Source organism: Trachypithecus francoisi, unplaced genomic scaffold, assembly GCF_009764315.1.
Source record: "Trachypithecus francoisi isolate TF-2019V2 unplaced genomic scaffold, Tfra_2.0 Lachesis_group2, whole genome shotgun sequence".
Classification (NCBI taxonomy): domain Eukaryota; kingdom Metazoa; phylum Chordata; class Mammalia; order Primates; family Cercopithecidae; genus Trachypithecus; species Trachypithecus francoisi.
The window spans coordinates 41,982,939-42,000,322 of record NW_022681465.1 but is presented as its reverse complement, the minus strand read 5'-3'; the positions used below and the strand labels follow the sequence as shown (position 1 = coordinate 42,000,322).

At 35.9% G+C, this 17,384-nt stretch overlaps 1 protein-coding gene across 1 annotated transcript in view; it reads right to left on the bottom strand.

Annotated features, from left to right (window-relative positions):
* Window positions 1-13,335: 13,335 nt before the first annotated feature.
* Window positions 13,336-17,384, bottom strand: part of KIAA0825 (KIAA0825 ortholog) — a 438,259-nt gene continuing 434,210 nt past the window's right edge. The window contains exon 20 of the mRNA XM_033179103.1: window positions 13,336-13,972. Coding sequence (XP_033034994.1) covers window positions 13,855-13,972 — 118 coding nt within the window. The 3' untranslated portion in view covers window positions 13,336-13,854. The remainder of the gene's footprint in view (window positions 13,973-17,384) is intronic.

Sequence of the window (17,384 nt, the reverse complement as noted above, 5' to 3'; positions counted from 1 at the left end):
CTTGTTTTGTGGCCTATCATATGGTCTATTTTAGAGAATGTTCTATGTGCCAATGAATAGAATGTATATTCTGCAGTTGCTGTGGAGAATGTTCTGTAAATATCTGTTAAGTCCATTTGTTCTAGGATATAGTTTAGGCCCATTATTTCTTTGTTGACTTTCTGTCTGGAGGACCTGTCTAGTGCTCTCAGTAGAGTACTAAGTCCCCCTCTATTATTGTGTTGCTGTCTATCTAATTTCTTAGGTCTAGTGGTAATTGTTTTATAAAGTTGGGAGCTCCAGTGTTAAGCACATATATATTTAAAATTGTGATATTTTCCTGTTGGACTAGTCCTTTTATCATTATATAATGTCCCTCTGACTTTTTTTTTTAACTCCTTTTGCTTTAAAGTTTGTTTTTTTTTCTGATATAAGAATAGCTACTCCTGCTCTCTTTTGGTGTTAATTTGCATGGAATATCTTTTCCACCTCTTTACATTAAGTTTATGTTAGTCTTTATGTGTCTCGTGAGTCTTTTGAAGACACCAGATACTTGGTTTGTGAGTTCTCATCCATTCTTCCATTTGGTATCTTTTAAGTGGAGCACTTAGGCCATTTACATTTAATGTTAGTATTGAGATGCAAGGTACTATTCTATTCATTGTGCTATTATACCTGATGTGGAATATACTGATTTTATAGTTTTCTATTAAAATTCAAACACTTTCTGGCATCACATTAGGAATGTTTGTCAGTGGTGGGTCTATGTACATGTTCTTTTAATTTGTGGTAGAAACATGCAGCATAATATTTACCAACTTAACCATTTTTATACATTTATAATATTAAATGTATTTGTTTAGATACAACTGTTCACTCATATACATTACAGGAGTATATATATTACTTTTTTCACTGTCAAGTTTTCGAACATTATTTTTACTTAAATTCTGCAACAAGTGTTTTTTATTTTAATTTAATATTGATAAATACTATTTTACATACTCATGAGGTACAAGTGATATTTTGTTAAATGCATAGAACATGTAAGGATCAAGTCAGGGTATTTGGAGTTTCCATCACCTTGAGTATTCCTAATTTCTATGTGTTGGAAACAATTCATATCCTCTCTTCTAGCTATTTTAAAGTATACAACACATTGTTCCTAACTATAGTCACCTTACTGTACTATCCAACTTTAGAACATATACCTTCTACCTAACTGTATGTAAGGATTCACTAACTTCTCTTCATTCCCTCTTCCCACTCACATACCCTTCCTAGTCTCTGCTATCTATCACTCTACTCTTTACCTCCATGATATCAACTTTTTGCGTTCCTACATATGAATGAGAACATGCAATATTTGTCTTTCTGTGCCTATCTTATTCCACTTAACACAAAATTTCCAGTTATACCCAGTAGTGAGACTGCTGGATCATAAAGTAGTTCCATTTTTAGGATTTTGAGAAAGCTCCATGTTATTTTCCATAGAGGTTGTACTAACTGACATTCTCACCAACAGTGTATAAGAGTTCTCTTTTCACAGGAACCATGTGTTACTAGTCTTGGGGTGCTCCCTAAAGCAGATATAATCTAGATGACAACACCCAAGTCCTTTCAAAAGTCTGGAAAGCTTTCCAAGAAAGACATGTTCAAACTAGCCCAGACAGTGAAGACTACAATAAATACCTAGCTCTTCAATGCCCAGACATGGAAGAACATCTGCTAGCATTAACAACATCCAGGAAAACATGACCTCACCAAATGAACCAAGTAAGGCACCAGGGACCAATCCTGGAGAAAGAGATATGTGACCTTTCAGACAGAGAATTCAAAATAGTCATGTTGAGGACCCTCAAATAAATTCAAGATAGCACAGAGCAGCAATTCTGAATTCTATGAGATAAATTTAACAAAGAGATTGAAATAATGTAAAAGAATCAAGCAGAAATTCTGGAGCCAAAAAATCCAGTTGGCACACTGACATGGATGCAGCTGGAAAACATCATTCTTAGCAGAAAGTTCTGGCTAGGGCAATCAGGCAAGAGAAATAAATAAAGGGTATTCAGTTAGGAAAAGAAGAAGTCAAATTGTCCCTGTTTGCAGATGACATGATTGTATATTTAGAAAACCCCATTGTCTCAGCCCAAAATCTCCTTAAGCTGATAAGCAACTTCAGCAAAGTCTCAGGATACAAAATCAATGTGCAAAAATCACAAGCATTCTTATACACCAGTAACAGACAAACAGAGACCCAAATCACGAATGAACTTCCATTCACAATTGCTTCAAAGAGAATCAAATACCTCGGAATCCAACTTACAAGGGATGTCAAGGACCTCTTCAAGGAGAACTACAAACAACTGCTCAGTGAAATCAAAGAGGACACAAACAAATGGAAGAACATACCATGCTCATGGATAGGAAGAATCAATATCGTGAAAATGGCCATACTGCCCAAGGTTATTTATAGATTCAATGCCATCCCCATCAAGCTACCAATGAGTTTCTTCACAGAATTGGAAAAAACTGCTTTAAAGTTCATATGGAACCAAAAAAGAGCCCACATTGCCAAGACAATCCTAAGTCAAAAGGACAAAGCTGGAGGCATCACGCTACCTGACTTCAAACTATACTACAAGGCTACAGTAACCAAAACAGCATGGTATTGGTACCAAAACAGAGATATAGACCAATGGAACAGAACAGAGTCCTCAGAAATAATACCACACATCTACAGCCATCTGATCTTTGACAAACCTGAGAGAAACAAGAAATGGGGAAAGGATTCCCTATTTAATAAATGGTGCTGGGAAAATTGGCTAGCCGTAAGTAGAAAGCTGAAACTGGATCCTTTCCTTACTCCTTGTACGAAGATTAATTCAAGATGGATTAGAGACTTAAATGTTAGACCTAGTACCATAAAAACCCTCGAAGAAAACCTAGATAGTACCATTCAGGACATAGGCCTGGGCAGGGACTTCATGTCTAAAACACCAAAGCAATGGCAGCAAAAGCCAAAATCGACAAATGGGATCTAATTAAACTAAAGAGCTTCTGCACAGCAAAAGAAACTACCATCAGAGTGAACAGGCAACCTACAGAATGGGAGAAAATTTTTGCAATCTACTCATCTGACAAAGGGCTAATATCCAGAACCTACAAAGAACTCAAACAAATATACAAGAAAAAAACAAACAACCCCATCAAAAAGTGGGCAAAGGATATGAACAGACATTTCTCAAAAGAAGACATTCATACAGCCAACAGACACATGAAAAAATGCTCATCATCACTGGCCATCAGAGAAATGCAAATCAAAACCACAATGAGATAGCATCTCACACCAGTTAGAATGGCAATCATTAAAAAGTCAGGAAACAACAGGTGTTGGAGAGGATGTAGAGAAATAGGAACACTTTTACACTGTTGGTGGGATTGTAAACTAGTTCAACCATTATGGAAAACAGTATGGCAATTCCTCAAGGATCTAGAACTAGATGTACCATATGACCCAGCCATCCCACTACTGGGTATATACCCAAAGGATTATAAATCATGCTGCTATAAAGACACATGCACACGTATGTTTACTGCGGCACTATTCACAATAGCAAAGACTTGGATTCAACCCAAATGTCCATCTGTGACAGACTGGATTAAGAAAATGTGGCACATATACACCATGGAATACTATGCAGCCATAAAAAAGGATGAGTTTGCGTCCTTTGTAGGGACATGGATGCAGCTGGAAACCATCATTCTTAGCAAACTATCACAAAAATAGAAAACCAAACACCGCATGTTCTCACTCATAGGTGGGAACTGAACAATGAGATCACTTGGACTCGGGAAGGGGAACATCACACACCGGGGCCTATCATGGGGAGGGGGAAGAGGGGAGGGATTGCATTGGGAGTTATACCTGATACAGATGATGAATTGATGGGTGCTGACGAGTTGATGGGTGCAGCACACCAACATGGCACAAGTATACATATGTAACAAACCTGCACGTTATGCACATGTACCCTAGAACTTAAAGTATAAAAAAAAAAAAAAAAAAAGAACAGAAAACCAAACACCGCATGTTCTCACTCATAGGTGGGAACTGAACAATGAGATTACCTGGACTTGGGAAGGGGAACATTACACATCGGGGCCTATCATGGGGAGGGGGAAGGGAGGAGGGATGGCATTGGGAGTTATACCTGATATAAATGATGAATTGATGGGTGCTGACGAGTTGATGGGTCCAGACACCAACATGGCACAAGTATACATATGTAACAAACCTGCACGTTATGCACATGTACCCTAGAACTTAAAGTATTAAAAAAAAAAAAAAAAAAGAGTTCCTTTAATAGCAGAACTGATCAAGCAGAAGAAAGAATTAGTGAGCTTGAAGACAGGCCATTTGAAAAGACACAGTCAAAGCAGACAAAGGTAAAAAGAATGAAAAACAACAAAGCACACCTTATAGGATCTAGAAAATAGTCTCAAAGGGGCAAATCTAAGAGTTATTAGCCTTGAAGAGGAGGTAGAGAAAGAGATAGGGGAGGAAAGTTTGTTTAAAGAGATAACAGAGAACTTCCCAAACCTAGAGAAAGATATCAATATCCGAGTACAAAAAGGTTATAGAACACCAAGCAGATTTAATCCAAAGAAGACTACCTCAAAGCATTTAATAATCAGACTTCCAGAGGTCAAGCATAAATAAACAATCCTAAAAGCAGCAAGAGAAAAGAAACAAATAACCTAAAATGGAGTTCCAAAATGTCTGGCAGCAGAGTTTTCTGTGGAAACCTTACAGGCCGGGAGAGAGTGGCATGACATATTTAACATGTTGAAGGAAAAAAACTTTTACCTTAGAATAGTGTATCTGGCAAAAATATCCTTCAAACATGAAGGAGATATAAGGACTTTCCCAGAAAAACAAAAGCTAAGGAATTTCATCAACACCAGACCTGTCCTACAGGAAATTCTAAAGGGAGTACTTCAGTCAAAAAGAAAAGGTAATTAACGAGCAATATGAAATTACCTGAATATACAAAACTCACTGGTAATAGTAAGTACACAGAAAAAAACAGAATATTGTAACACTGTAACTGTGGTGTATAAATAACTCTTATCCTAAGTAGAAAGGCTAAACAATGAACCAATCAAAAATAGTAACTACATTAACTTTTCAAGACATAAGCAATACAAGAAGATATAAATAGAAATAAGAAAAAGTTAAAAAGCAGAGGGATGAAGGTAAGGCATAGAGTTCTTATTAGAGTTCTTCTTGTTTGTTTGTTTATGCAAACAGTGTTAAGTTGTTATCAGGTTAAAACAATGGGTTATAAGACAGTATTTGTAAGCCTCATGGTAATCTTAAACCAAAAAACATACAATGGACACACACAAAATAAAAACCACAAACTATACAATATTACCAGAGAAAGTCACCATCACTAAAATAAGACAGGAAGGAAAGAAAGAACGAAGAGAAGACCACAAGACAACAAAACAAATAAAAAAAGGCAGGAGTAAGTCTCTACTTATCAATAATAGCATTGAATGTAAATGGACTAAACTCTCAATCAAAAGACATAGAGTGGGTGAATGGATGAAAAAACAAGACTCATTAATCTGTTGCCTACAAGAAATACGCATCACTTATAAAGACATATATAAACTGAAAATAAAGGGAGGGAAAAAGATATTCCACGCAAATGGAAACCAAAAAAGAGCAGGAGTAGCTATACTTATATTAAACAAAATACATTTCAAGACAAAAACTATAAAAAGAGTCGAAGAAAGTCAATATATAATGATAAAGAGATCAATTCAGTAAGAGGATATAATAGTTTTAAATATACATGCACCTGATACTGGAGCACCCAGGTACATAAAGCAAATATTTTTAGAGCTAAAGAGACACCTAGGCCTCAATACAGTAAGAGCTGAAAACTTCAACAACTCGTTTTCAGCACTGGACAGATCTTCCAGATAGAAAATCAACAAAGAAACATTGATTTAATGTGCACTATAGACCAAATGAACCTAATAGCTATTATAAAATATTTTATCCAGTGGCTGCAGATTACACATTGTTTTCCTTACCACATGGATCATTCTCAAGGATAGACCATATGTTAGATTTCAGACAAAACAAGTTTAAAACATTCAAATAAATTGAAATAATATTAAGCATCTTATCTGACTACAGTGGAATAAAACTAGAAATTAATAAGCGGAATTTTCGGTGGCTCACGCCTGTAATCTCAGCACTTTGGGAGGATGAGGCAGGTGGATCACCTGAGGTCAGGAGTTCAAGACCAGCCTGGCCAACATGGTGAAACCCTGTCTCTACAAAAATACAAAAATTAGCTGGGCATGATGGCAGGCACCTGTAATCCCAGCTACTCGGGAAGGTGAGGCTGAAGAATTGCTTGAACCCAGGAGGCAGACGTTGCAGTAAGCCGAGATGGTACCATTGCACTCCAGCCTGGGTGACAGGGTGAGACTCCATCTCAAAAAAAAAAAAAAAAAAATTGGAAACTATACAAATACATGAAAATACATGAAAATTAAACAATATGCTCCTGAATTACTAGTGGATCAATGAAAAAAATTAAGAAGGCAATTGAAAAATTTCTTGAAACATATGATAATGGAAACACAACTTACCAAAACCTATGAGATATAGCAAAAGCAGTACTAAAAGGGAATTTTGTAGGTATAAGTGTCTACATCAAAAAAAAAAAAAGAGGAAAAACTTCAAATAAACAACCTCATGATGAATCTTAAAGAAAAGCAAGAGCAAACTAAACTCAAAATTGGTAGAAGAAAATAAATAATAAAGATCAGAGCAGAAATGAATGAAACAAATGAAAAAAGCAATACAAAAGATCAATAAAACAAAAAGTTACTTTTTTGAAAAGCTATCAAAATTGACAATCCTTTAGGCAGACTAAGAAAAAAAAGAGAGAAGATACAAATAAAATCAGAAAAGAAAAAGATGATATTACAACTGATACTGCAGAAATTCAAAGGATCATTAGTAGCTACTATGAGCAAATATATGCACATGAATTGGAAAATCTAAATGGTCAAGTTCCCAGACACTACAGCCTACCAAGATTGAACCAGGAAGAAATCCAAAACCTGAACAGATCAGTAACAAGTAATGAGATTGAAGCCTTCATTAAAAGTCTCTCAGTAAAGAAAAGCCTGGGATCCAATGGCTTCACTGCTGAATTTTACCAAACATTAAAGAAGAACTAATACCAATCCTTCTCAAATTATTCTGAAAACTAGAGGAGGAGGAAATAGTTCCAAACCCATTCTATGAGACCAGTATTACCCTAATACCAAAACCAAATACCAAAACTATACCTCAACATAATAATAGCCATATATGACAGACCCACAGCTAGTAATCATACTGAATGGGGAAAACTGAAAGCCTTTCCTCTAAGATCTAGAACATGACAAGGATGTCCACATTTAGTACTGTTATTTAACATGGTACTGGAAGTGCTACCTAGAGAAATCAGACAAGAGAAAGATGTAAAAGGCTTCCAAATTGGAAAGGAAGAAGTCAAATTATCCTTGTTTGCTGATTATACTATCTTATATTTGGAAAACTCTAAAGACTCCACCAAAAAACCTATCAAAACTGATAAAGAAATTCAGTCAAGTTACAGGATACAAAAGCAACATACAAAAATCAGTAGAATTTTTATATGCCAACAAAGAACAATCTGAAAAGAAATCCAAAAAGTAATCCCATTTACAGTAGCCAAGAGTTTAACATAACCAAAGAAGTTAAAGATCTCTACTATGAACATTATAAAACATGGATGCAAGAAATTGAAGAGGACACAAAATAACGGAAAGATATTATATGTTCATGGATTGAAAGATGCAATGTTGTTGAAATTTACATAGTACCCAAAGCAATCTACAAATTCGATGCAATCCCTATCAAAATACCAATGACATTCTTCACAGAAATAGAAAAAAGAATAATGAAATTGATATGGAACCACAAAAAAACCAGAATAGCCAAACCTGTCTTAAGCAAAAAGAACAAAACTGAAGGAATCACATTACCTGACTTCAAATTATACTACAGAGCTATAGCAACTCAAACAGCAATGGTACTGGCATAAAAATAGACACACAGGCCAATAAATAGATTAGAGAACGCAGAAACAAATCCACACACCTACAGTGAATGCATTTTTGACAAAGATGCCAGGAACACACTGGGGGAAAAGATAGTCTTTTCAATAAATGCTACTGGGAAAACCAGCTATCCATATGCAGAAGAATGAAACTAGACCCCCGTCTCTCACCATATGCAAAAATAAAATCAAAATGGATTTAAGACTTAAATCTAAGACCTCAAACTATGAAACTACTACAAGAAACTCTCCAGGACATTAGAGAAACTCTCTGGGTCATTGCACTGGGGAAAGATTTCTTGAGTAATACCCTATAAGCCCAGGCAACCTAAGCAAAAATTGACAAATGAGATCAAAACAAGTTAAAAAGCTTCTGCACAGCAAAGGATACAACTAACAAAGTAAAGAGACAATCCACAGAATGGGAGAAAATATTTGCAAACTATACATCTTACAAGGAATTAATAACCAGAATATATAAGGAACTCAAACAACTCTGTAGGAAAAATTTTAATAATCCAATAAAAAATGGGAAAATATTTGAATATAAATTTCTCAAGAGAAGACATACAAATGGCAAACAGGCATATGAAAAGGTGCTCAACATTATTGATCATCAGAGAAAAACAAATCAAAACAACAATGAGATATCCTCTCACCCCAGTTAAAATGGCTTATATAAAAAAAGAAAGAAAGAAAAGAAACAGGCAATAACAAATGCTGATGAGGATGTGGAGAAAGGGGAACTCTCATACACTGTTGGTGGGAATGTAAATTAGTACAACCTCTATGGAGAAGTTTGGAGACTCCTCAAAAAACTAAAAGTAGAGCTATCATATGATCCAGCAATTCCACTACTGGGTATATATCCAAAAGAGATGAAATCAGTCTATGGAAGAGATATCTGCATTCATGTTTGTTGCAGCATTATTCTCAATAGCTAAGATTTGGCAGCAACCTAAGTGTTCGTCAACAGACAAATGGATAAAGGAAATGTGGTACATATATGCAATGGAGTACTATTCAACCATAAAAAGAATGAGATTCTATCATTTGCAACAACATGGATGGAACTCGAGATCATTATAAGTGAAATAATCCAGGCACAGAAAGACAAGCATTATGTGTTCTCACTTATTTGTGGAATCTAAAAATCAAAACAATTGAACGCATGGACATAGAGAATAGAAGGACGGTTACTAGAGGCTGGGAAGGGTTGTTGGGGATTAGGGGTACATGTGGATGGTTAATGGGTACAAAAGAAATGACAAGAATGGATGAGGCCTACTATTTGATAGCACAACAGGGTGACTATAGTCAATAATAATTGTATGTTTTAAAAATAACTAAAATGATGTAATTGGATTATTTGCAATACAAAGGATAAAAGCTTGAGGAGATGGATACTCCATTCTCCATTGTGTGATTATTGTGCATTGCATGCCTATATCAAAACATCTCATGTATCCCATAAATATATATGGCTACTATGTACCCACACAATGAATAAAGTAAAATAAATTAATAATCCACAAAATTTTCCCCTTTCCCCACATTCTTGCCAACATCTCTTATTTTTCATATTTTTAATAATAGTCATTATAACTGGGGTAAGATGATCTCATTGTGGTTTTGATTTGCATTTCCCTGATGATTAGTGATGTTGAGCATGTTTTCACATACCTGTTGGCCATTTGTATGTCCTCTTTTGAGAAATATTTATTGATATTCACCCCATTTTTGATAGGATTATTTTAATTAATTAATTAATTAATTTGTTTATTTATTTATTTTTTGAGACCGAGTCTTGCTGTGTCACCCAGGCTGGAATGTAGTGGCGTGATCTGGGCTCACTGCAACCTCTGCATCCTGGGTTCAAGCGATTTTCCTGCCTCAGCCTCCTGAGTAGCTGGGATTACAGGCATGCGCCACCATGCCGGGCTAATTTTGGTTTCCAAGCATCTCCCTATATTGGTTTCAGAGTCCACGTGGGTCAAAGGGCTCTCCTATGGCTTGGTTTGCAGTAACCTGTAGTAGGAGTGTGCACTGCTAGAGGTCTGTCACCCTTTACTCAACCAGGAAGTCTCTCTGGGCTTCCGGTCAATTCTGGTTGAGCAGGCTGACTCACCTCTCTCCTTCCTTGTTCTAATGTTTTCTGACACTTCTCTGTTGAATTCCAGTATTCTCTCTTAGATCATTTATTCGAAGTGTGGTTATCTACTCGCTATGTTGGTTCTTCTTTGTGGAAGAGGTGAGTAGCAAATGTAGCTAGTCAGCCATCTTGAAGCTGCTTTCTCAGCAATCTCTCCTAACCATGTTGAAGTATACAGTTTAGTTGTGTTAAGTGTATTCACATTCTTGTGAAACGGATCTCCAGACTTTGTCATCATATAAATCTGAAACTCTGTACCCTTTGAACAACCATTCCCCTTTTCCTCCTCCCCCGCCCCCTGGTAACCGCCATTCTAATTTCTACTTCTCTGCATTTGACTATTTTAGATATCTTATGTAAGTGGAATCACACATTATTTGTCTTTTAGGGACTGGCTTATTTCACTTAGCATAATGTGATCAAGGTTCATGCTTGTTGCAGCATATGACAGAAATTCCTTTCTTTTTAAGGTTGAATACAGCTGTTTTTTTTTTCTTTCTATGAAACATTTCAATTTTAAAGGGAGGTATTAAACATCTTAAATTTTTTTATAGTAAGGAATGATAATTATGAACTACCTGAAACTTTCTTTGACCCAGGTATATATAAACTGGGGTAATAGGACATTATGAGTAGGTACATCTTGTTAAACCAAGTGATTTCTTTTTTCCATTCTTTGGTTGGTAGTTCTATAATAGTGTTTGGTAGAGATGACAAAAATGTAAAATATCTGAAATAGACAATATTATTTATAATTTATTTAAAAATTAATTCATACTATTTTCACATAGTAACTGCTAAACCATTAATAAAATAGATATCTCTATATAATTACATAAAAATACAGTTAAACAGAACACAGAAGGAAGATAATACTTTATAGGAAGATAATATTTTTGTAATAAGCATATGGGAAGGTATAAACTGTTAGGCTTCATTCCTGTTGCTAACTCATACAAATGTGAGAAACAAAAACCTTTTTGAAATACCACCTCTTGTTATTCTTAAAAAAACGTATTGAGTATAAAGTTAAAATAATCTGATAAATCAATGACTTGTCATTTAACACTTTCAATTATAAACTTTATTGCACTTATGGCTATAATAAATTCACTGAACAAGCACAGAATAGAATTCAACTGCAAGCCCACTTTCTCTACTACTTTTCTCTTCCTTTGAACTCATCCCGTTCTCCCCTTACTATACTTCTCTCCTTTCAAAAGGAAGCCACAGAAAATATTCTTTCTGGAGGAACAAAATTACTTCCCAGGATTAGTACAGGAATATACGAATTCAATAATAGCTTTAAAAGATGACCTTTAGATATATTAGAAGACAATCCAAATGTGAAATCCTATAACTTTATAAAATGTTATATTTGGTTTATTGGATTAATTTATTTTTAACTTTCCATTTTTGCATCTAGTCAAAATGAAGCACAATTAGGCAGATTTAGTACACAGACCACCACTTACTGAAGGAATAAAGTCAACTGTTGCCTTATGTTGATTGTTATAGTAACCTGTTTAAAGATCAGATTAGATGGAATGTCCAGTTCTCATAAAATTTTCCTACCATTTTCTAAATGGTCTTCACAGAATTTTTAGAAATTACTTCAACCAAATCTTAAAAACACTTGGTTTATGATTATACTGGCCAACTAAAGTACATTTTTTAAAAATAAAATGTGTTATTTGGCAGGCAGCTGTCTACATGGCCATTTATGTATTTTTATTTAAAGAAAAAATGTAAGAGATTTCCTAATGTGGCCTCCTCTGCACCCCAAGCTTTTACTCTTTGAAAAATGCATGAGTACTTTCCTTTGGAAATCATGTAGCCTACACATATTTTATAAAAATCACAGGATGTGGGAGTACGGACAATTTATTATATATCTGAGAACATCAGAAAACATGAAGTTTGATGTCATATGCTCTAAAATAGCCCATGATGTAAGGCTTCTGGGCCTGGTGTGGTGGCTCATGCCTATAGTTCCAGTGCTTCAAGAGACAGACGTGGGAGGATCACTTGAGGCAGGGAGTTCAAGTCCAGCCTGGGCAACATAGTGAGACCCCATCTCTACAAAAACATTTAAAAAATTAACCAGGTGTGGTGGCACACAACTGTAGTTCTAGCTAGGTAGGAGAATCACTTGAGGCAAGGAGTTCAAGTCCAGCCTGGGCAACATAGTGAGACCTCATCTTTACAAAAAAATTTAAAAAATGAACCAGGTGTGGTGGCACACACCTGTAGTTCTAGCTACTCAGGAGGCTGAGGCAGGAGTATTGCTTGAGCCCATGAGTTTGAGGTTACAGTGAACTATGATCATGCCACTGCACTACATTCCAGGCAACAGAGCGAGACCCCATTTCTAAAACAAACAAACAAAAAAAGATATAAAGCTTCTCCCAGACATTCTTAGACTGCCCAACCATGCAATTCTCTTTGTTGTCTTTTTCTTTCATTGCAGCTATTTAATCAATTGTGTTCGTTAACTGCCCCCTTGATGAAATAACACTGTAGTAGGCATATGGGGAGTTATAAAGGGAGACTTCATATTATATAATAAGATCTTCAAGGTCTTTATAATCTAATATCAGGCACTGATAGGAAGGAAATAATAAATATCTATAATTGTCCTTAGCAGAGAGGGTACTAGAGCATGTTCTGTTTTCTCTCTCTCTCTCTCTGTGTGTGTGTGTGTGTGTGTGTGTGTGTGTGTGTGTGTATAGCAATATAATGAAAAGTTTTTTAAGTAACACATTATATGAGCTAATGAGCTTTGGGGTAAAGATTGCTGCAATTAGTTTTGAGCCTAAATTTGGAAGAAAGATGGATTCTGGTTGGGAAAACATGGCAAGCGTGTGACTTGAACCAAGAGGATGGCAGGCAATTGTCTGAACATGGAGCCATTTGGTATAGGACCTGAATATATATGAGTAGAAGTTTGATTCTGTTTTAGGAGGAAAACTGAAAACCACTATAAGCAGAGGTGTGACTAAAGTTATAGTTCAGGAGAATGCCTTTTTTTTTTTTTTAACTGTAATTAGATAAATTGAATGAGGAAGGTTGGCACAATTGTGGGTAAGGCAATTAAGATTGGGACTTGGGCTACAGCTACAACAAAATTAAATTAAAAATTTCAGAGTACCTCACGGGGCTATGTGACTCCATTCAACTTAACATCCAAATGTTGCATTTCAAAAACCCTTTAAAAATTTTCTGAACATTTTTGCCTGTTGTCATAGATACTTCAAGACTGAAAGGAGAAAAAAATAATTCAAAGGGAACACGAGATGGCAGCAGTTATATCATATAAAGAGAAAGATTGAGGAAAGAAAAACATTTGAAATTATTTTTAAAATAAAAAAAATATGTAGCACCTTATTCTTTATGTGCTGTATTCCTTTTCAGTACAGAGACTACTCAGTCATTGGTTTCATGCTTCACAGCACATATGAGGTCCATTCTGACTATGATAAAAATCCTACTCCATTACATGGGATTGTTTCCTAAAATAAAGCTGTTGCTGTTTTCTGCAGATTACTGTTCCTCTGTGTTATCTGAGGCAGAAGAGTTCTGTGGGGTGCAAATTTGTTTTAAGTGCTCCAGCATTGCTTTTTCTTCCTCTTGTAGTGTTTCATCCTTCTTCATTTCCCACCTAAAAGAAAAATCACATCTTAGCATTTTTGTAACTTTCAGGCCACAGGTCAACACTCAGTTAATCAAGACTTGAATATGTAATCATTGGCTTATTGAGTCATCTGTTTCCATTTGTTTATTCTTCACTGACTGCCTCTTGGGTAATACAATTCATTGGCACTGCCTCCGCGGAGTGGGCCAGGAGAGTGGGAGACGAAAGTAGAGTGAAATCAGCTCCACTTCAGGATAGTTTTTAAAGAACTGTTTCAAATGAGGTTTCTGTATTTCAAGAATGTATGTGGTATGAAAATACACATATAAATAAAATCTAGAATTAGCAACTAATAAGCAAATATTTTTCATAGTATTTTTTCCCTCACTGATTAATCAGATTAGTGGTTTTAAGTTGCAGGGAGGCTTGCCAGGAAGACTTGAGCAGAAAGAAGAACATCAAGTTTACTTGGATATACCTTAAAGGCAGGTCAGTTTATTTCTTGAAATAAGATCAGATTTGAAGCAATCAAGTTCAACCACTCTAGAAAAGTGGCAAATTGTTAGCAAGGTTCCAAAGAACATTTACTAAAAAAAAAGAGATTAAAGACTTTCTAATTCTGGATGATTAAGAGATACAGAATAAAATCTTAGACTCTCAAACTACATACATATAAATATAATCTTACAAAGTAAATATCATGACAATAACCCGAGCACACTTACTTCTTCCTTCCTATCCACTCTTTCCACCTCCCCAGGACTGCCCAGGACTGCCCAGGGTATACTGAACCCAGCATTCTAACAGTTTCATTCTCCTCTCCTCACTCTTATTTCTGTCCCTCCCTAAGCTGTCCACCATGATGTAATGTTACAAAAGGATTTTAAAGTCAATGCTGTTACAGTCTAAAAGATCCTCTGCCATAAAGGCTTCAGCAGGATAGGATTTCTAATAACAAACAAGCAGCTACTCACTGAATGTCCTCCAGAACCCCTCATTGTGTTATAATCCAAACTCCCAGACAACAAATAGTCTGTTACACATGAATTTAGGGTGGAATTTTCTGGTTTTGTTTGAATGGTGAAAAGAAAGCAACTGTATTTTCTTTGTGTGTGTGTGTTTTGTTTTGTTTTGTTTTGTTTTTGAGACAGGGTCTCCCTCTGTTACCCAGACTGGAGTGCAGTGGCACAACTATGACTCACTGCAGCCTTGACCTCCTGGGCTCAAGTGATCTTCCTGCCTCAGCCTCCGAAGCAGCTGGGGCTATAGGTGCACACCACCATGCCCAGCCAATTTTTAATTTTTTTGTAGAGACAGGGTCTCCCCTATGTTTCCCAGGCTGGTCTTGACCTCCTGGGCTCAACTGATCCTATTGCCTCAGCCTCCCAAAGTGCTGAGAATACAGGTGTGAGCCACCATGCCTGGCCTTGGATTTTCCATAAAGATCTCATAGTAGGATGTCTGTTCCCATACACGTTTCCTTTTTGGAGTGCTGAGTTCAGTATGCCTGGTCAGTCCCAGCAGTGATATATATGAGATGAAGAAGGAGGGGAAATATGGAGAGAAGAAAAAGGATTATCTGAAAAGTGACACTTGGTTTCAATTTATATTTCTGCTTCACCCTCTGCCTACGATTCTCCTCATTTCCTAGCCTCAAACTTGTCTGGATCTAAAAACTGCTATTTTTGGCTGCCTTAGTTTCTCCATGTTTCCATATGGTTGAAGTTAAGTCGTTGATCTAACAGGTTTTAATAAAAACATGAATGAAAAAATGGTTTTCACTGCCACACTATTCAAAGCCACATCACAAGGGAAGTCAGTATTTTGGGATTTACAATTTAGCCCACAGGATTTTCTTACACTGCTTTCATGGAATTTTAATGATAAAAAGCTCTCCCTACCCATTTTATATGGGTGAAATTGGGTATCACTAATATTCATGTTAAATTGAGCTCCTCCCAAGCAGGAAAATAAATAATGGAAAATACTTTTATATAGCATTAACTAATGGTTAAGCATTCTTTTAAACACTTGACATATCACTCTTTAAATTCTCAATAAAAAATGTTATTATTCCTGTTCTACAGATTACTAAACTGAGGTACAGAATGTTAAAAATCACTGGCCTGAGTATCCTTGTATTTGAACTCAGAGAGTAAGGCTCTGGATTCTGGACTTTCAGATGGAATTAACAACCATGGTTTAAAAACCATTTACAGCTAATATAAATTACTGGTAAAAAAAGAGTTTAAATATTTTACTTTCTAAAAAATATTGCCCAAATTGTGCGAGATATTACATAAAATAACCCTCTAAGGATCATATAATCTTAAAAGAAATCCAAACATGAAAAATTAGATTTGCCTTTTTTCCCTCCCATGTAAAGGTGCTAATATTGTCTGAGTAAATGAATTATTTTATGAATGTCAACAGAATAAAGTATGTAATATACACATAAATATTTTGATCATTGTCTCTGCTTGTGAAAATGGAAAGTAGTCTCTCTGCTTCATTAAAAATCTGTATAATTAATGTAATTTAAATGAATCATATACATAATAGAATCCATGATAAGGATTTTTGAAGCTTCATGACAATTATAGGCACTTCACAGTATAATTGAGCTGTTAGTAATTAATGATATTAGGCAAAGTTACTTACCTACCACAACCTTATTATATTTGCTCTGTGCTTATTAAGAAGAAATCATTTCATAAGAGGATAAAAAATGATGACAAAAATGGATGAAAAAATAATATTAGAACTACATTTTCCTTAATAGTTTTACTCATATTGAGTGAAAGCATTAGAGGCCGGGCGCGGTGGCTCAAGCCTGTAATCCCAGCACTTTGGGAGGCCGAGACGGGCGGATCACAAGGTCAGGAGATCGAGACCATCCTGGCGAACACAGTGAAACCCCGTCTCTACTAAAAAATACAAAAAACTAGCCGGGCGAGGTGGTGGGCGCCTGTAGTCCCAGCTACTTGGGAGGCTGAGGCAGGAGAATGGCGTGAACCCGGGAGGCGGAGCTTGCAGTGAGCTGAGATCCGGCCACTGCACTCCAGCCTGGGCGGCAGAGCGAGACTCCGCCTCAAAAAAAAAAAAAAAAAAAAAAAAAAGAAAGCATTAGAGATTTGAAATGTGTATTTATCACAAACATTGTTATATTTCACATCTATAAGTCCTTAAGAGAAGTTTTTCTTTAATTCCATCATGGTTTTGAGTTTTGTTAACACAATGCAAACACGACAAGTCAATTCTGTTAAAAAAAATACTGAAAGAGAAAAGAATCTACCAATTTGTTAAACATAATTGGATGGGCAATCTGTTAAAAATCTTTAATCCTAATTTCCCCTAATATATTTAATATCTGTGATGGAAAAAGCATACCCTACAGAAACCAGAAAATGTTGGAAGCAGCGTATTCTGGTTCCTCCCA